This window comes from Agrilus planipennis, unplaced genomic scaffold (genome assembly GCF_000699045.2).
Source record: "Agrilus planipennis isolate EAB-ADULT unplaced genomic scaffold, Apla_2.0 scaffold210, whole genome shotgun sequence".
NCBI classification, from domain to species: Eukaryota; Metazoa; Arthropoda; class Insecta; order Coleoptera; family Buprestidae; genus Agrilus; species Agrilus planipennis.
The window spans coordinates 76,613-81,048 of record NW_020442439.1 but is presented as its reverse complement, the minus strand read 5'-3'; the positions used below and the strand labels follow the sequence as shown (position 1 = coordinate 81,048).

General features: G+C 31.6%; 2 protein-coding genes across 4 annotated transcripts in view; both read left to right on the top strand.

The window, feature by feature from the left end:
• LOC108738882 (laccase-like) overlaps nt 1-934 on the top strand; it is a 73,477-nt gene extending 72,543 nt beyond the window's left edge. For all 3 annotated transcript variants that reach the window (XM_025980331.1, XM_025980330.1, XM_025980332.1), the window contains one exon: nt 486-934. In XM_025980331.1, coding sequence (XP_025836116.1) covers nt 486-799 — 314 coding nt within the window. In that variant the 3' untranslated portion in view covers nt 800-934. The remainder of the gene's footprint in view (nt 1-485) is intronic.
• A 731-nt stretch (nt 935-1,665) lies between these two features.
• On the top strand, nt 1,666-2,760 carry LOC108738891 (kinesin-like protein KIF23). The gene has a single exon (XM_018472499.2). The coding sequence runs from the start codon at nt 1,759-1,761 to the stop codon at nt 2,758-2,760; it is 1,002 nt and encodes a 333-aa protein (XP_018328001.1). The 5' UTR covers nt 1,666-1,758.
• Nucleotides 2,761-4,436: the final 1,676 nt, after the last annotated feature.

Sequence of the window (4,436 nt, the reverse complement as noted above, 5' to 3'; positions counted from 1 at the left end):
CTATTAAAAAAATACTTTTTATATAATCAAATTGATCCAGCAGTATCTCAAGATATGAGTAAGATACGTAACAAAATACAATTAAAATATTGGAGCAGCTAAAAACATCAGACGAAGATAACAGGCTATACGCAATGTATGAATAATAATGTTCGTGTGCAAAATGTGTACTATATTGATAAATGGATATTATTATAGAACAGTAAAATAATATCTTTTATTTCTCTCCATTTAACGACCACTCTTTATAACACCGAAAAAGGTTCAGTCCCTTAAGTGTCGTTATATAGAGTTTACACTGTATATTATTTCCAACTTTTAACAAAAATCGCACTCCATAAAGATTCTCAAACACAAACCTTATCAATGAAGAAACGAAAAGATGCCAAAAACTGCCATTGCATTATTCGCTCTCATTTACTACATTTTAAAATCAATAAATATCATAAATCGTTACAAAAAATAAAGTTTTACTTTATCTTCAGGATATTGGATGATGCACTGCCACATTGATTTCCACGTGGAGATAGGGATGGCGGTTATTTTTAAAGTTGGTGAAAACCACGAAATGCCCCCTGTTCCAAAAGACTTTCCCACATGCGGTAACTATCTCCCTGAAATCAGCAAACTACCAACAATAAACCCTTGCATTAAAAAGGAATCAATATATTCTTTGAAATATTGGTTCCCAACGTTTTTCGACGATTCATGTAACTCATCCTCAGGCAGTTCTTCTATTGACAGCAACAGAATTTCTGTGATAGTTTTGGTGTTAATTTTTACTAAATTCTTTTGTTAATTAGTTCGTTATTAGTAATTCAGTTATTAACAAAATCACATCACTGGAGATCACAGTTTCTGGAAATTAAACAAAATATATTTTGTGTCCCAGTGTTGTAATGACAGTATTTATTGTACATTATTTTTCATCCCACATTTGNTCCCCCATATCAGTCACTCGAAACTGTTAGTACCATGGCTTTGAGTGGTCGAAATTCACTTTTGTGAGTAGTTTGTTTAATTACTTTCTTTGTGTTAAAAATTGTTTGAAAAATTATATTTAAAGGAATTGTTTGTAAATAGGTATGCAACACATCGTACACTTCAGCATAAGAAATTGCTGATACTAACTACGTAATCACAGAAGTGACTCCTTTTTCTTGAAGGCGACTCGGCCATGCACTATCCCTACTACTTCTTCCGTTCTGACTTATCTGACTTTCTAGATACCTAAAATCAGCCACTTCTTCTAATTTTTCGTCTCGTATCTGTATATAGTAGCGGCGACAGTGTGCATCCCTGTCTGACTCCCTTCCTAATATTTACTTCTCTACGTTGCAGCCCCAGTTTAATAACTGCCTGTTGCTCTTTATACAAACTATGTATCACTCTTTTATCTCTGTAACTCATCCCTACATATTTGGTAAAACCTTAAGAAAAAACAACTATTTTTATATTACATACAGACCTTTCAATTTTATTTACTTACATATACAGTGTAAACTCTTTATAACGTCACTCGATTTAACGACAAACTCCTTAAAACGTCGAAATTGCTTGACTTTGGTTGGTTTACATTGTTTTCTATACAATATTACACTCTATATAGCGTCACGCTCACTCTATTTAACGACAACAATGCGGCATTATAAATCATTNGTTTAAATTTCAAACTACTTTGAAGTTTTAAACGGTTACCGTGTTTAACTGAATTCTTGATTTCGAAGTCTTTAAGATTGGTTTAAGTGTGAGTGTAAAATGGAAACACCTCGTTCCCGAGAAAATTCGATGGACAGAAGCCGTGAATCTGTACACGTCTTTTGCAGACTAAAACCATTAGAAAACGAGACAGAAACTTCTATAAAACTACTATCACCAACTACATTAACTATACGTTCGACTGCAGATAAATCTACAAAAAGGGATGTACATTACATATTTAATCATATTTTCACATCATATTCTTCTCAAAAAGAAATTTTCGACCATGTCGCTTTGCCCCTTCTAGAAGGTGTCATTAACGGAAAGAATGGTTTACTCTTTACATACGGGGTCACAGGGTCTGGTAAAACATACACTTTAACAGGTGAGCCCAATAACCCTGGAATTATGCCTCGGTGTATAGACACATTATTTAATACAATTGCAAATTTTCAAACACAAAAATATGTGATAAAGTCTGATAAAATGAATGGGTTTGAAATTCAGTCAGAGAGTGATGCTGTTGAAGACAGATTTAGAGAAACTAGAACAAATAAAATATCCAAAACTAATCGAAGAGCTATGGGAGACTGTAAGTCTTACTATACAAACGATGGTTCTAGACTTACAAACTTAAACGAGAACAGTTTGTACTGTGTGTTCATTAGTTACATTGAAATCTACAATAACATTGTGTTTGATTTGCTTGATGAGTCTACTTCCACAAGACCAGAATCGAAAATTTTAAGGGAAGATTCTCAAAAAAACATGTACGTCAATGGAAGTGTCGAATTAGAAGTTAAATCAGCAGCAGAAGCCTACGAACTATTTTTCAAAGGGCAGAAGAGAAAACGTATGGCTTACACGGCACTTAATGCAGAATCTAGTCGCAGTCACTCAATTTTTAATATTCGTATTGTGCAAATAGAACAAGTTGCACAAAATAGTCATGGACAAGCTGCAGTTCCAGAAAATAATATAATGAGGGTGGGACAGTTGAGTTTAGTGGATTTAGCAGGTTCAGAAAGATGCAGTCGGACACAAACTACAGGTAAATAATGTTGTAAATTTTACAAATCATTTAATAGTAAAGCATATTTCACCGGTCTGAAATAAACTCACTGTACTTACATACATACCCTGACAGTAATATATATCAATATTATTTCGTATATATCTCATACATTAAATATTAATTGAATTTCTGAATTAATTTTATTAATAGTAATTAATAAACATTCTGAGCTGGTTCATAAAAATTCCAATAGTGTGAATTGGCTATTTAAATGCCTTACTTATTTGGATATCAACTTATTACTCAATTTATGTTTATTAATGTCCATTTTTTTTTATTAAGGCTTATGTGTAACATTTTCATTATGCAGATGTTAAATAGTGCCTTATTCAGGGTCTAATGTTATAATGAATTTTACTAATGTTTGTAAATATGTATATGTTGCTTAGTATCTAAGACCTTGTGATACTAATATAGAAAGTTCAAAAAATAGTTATAAGATTTTTTAATTATCATCGTTATCTTAGGTTTTAATAAAATAATATTTGACAATATAATCTGTGCTTAAATTATTTATTACCTAAACAAGCTCATCCCCCATATCAGTCACTCGAAACTGTTAGTACCATGGCTTTGAGTGGTCGAAATTCACTTTTGTGAGTAGTTTGTTTAATTACTTTCTTTGTGTTAAAAATTGTTTGAAAAATTATATTTAAAGGAATTGTTTGTAAATAGGTATGCAACACAACGTACACTTCAGCATAAAAAATTGCTGATACTAACTACGTAATATTACTTTGCCTTGTGCTGACAGCACTCATAAAATTTCTTTTATATATTTATAGTATTTGTACTTCTCATTGACACTATACAGGTAAGAAAAACGTTCAGCAAGCAAATAAATTACACATTTATTTGTCGGTATCTTTTCTTTGATGTCGAACACCCCCATAATCGCAACAGCTCGACTATTTTTCTATCTTTTTCCTACCATTTACCTTACAAAAAATACTCAGATATTTTAATTTTACTTTTACCATTTATCTTATGAAAAATGCTTAGATATTTTACTTTATTTATAGTCTGAGTATTCATTTTTAAATAACTATTTCAATACTTTTTGTAAATTGTAGGGGCCAAACATCCCCCAAACATAATTGAAATGTTGCTGTGAGATATTCAATATTGACTTTGAAATTTTATCTATTGAATAATGTTTACCGTGATTTATTACTAAAAATGGTGAAATATGAATCTCCGTTTCCATAAGGTATGTAATATGTTACATATTTTTAAAAGCAAGATTACCTACGTATTTAAATTTTAACTCCATTAGAAGCCTTTTTTCACCATTGCCAGTGAAAAGGTATTAACTTACTTATTGATTAGTACAAAGTTTATCATTTATACAATACACATCATTGTTCAAAATATATAATCGTAGATAAAATGTTATTTGTTTAAAACAGTAAAATTACAAAGAAAATTAAGATTTTACTACCCTCCTTCTTCCAAGATGTCGGTCGCATATGTGTAGATATCGACCAAGTCCGATCCTGACTTCTGAGAGTCAGATAGAGGTCTTTCCAAAATTAGGTCAAACTTTTCTAAAATTTCCTGCACTTCGGGTAGCATCCTTTTAACCTCTTTTTCCGCCATTTCCGACATGGGATATTTGTCATAGGGCATCCATCTACCCTCAGTCAATTTCGATGGTTGT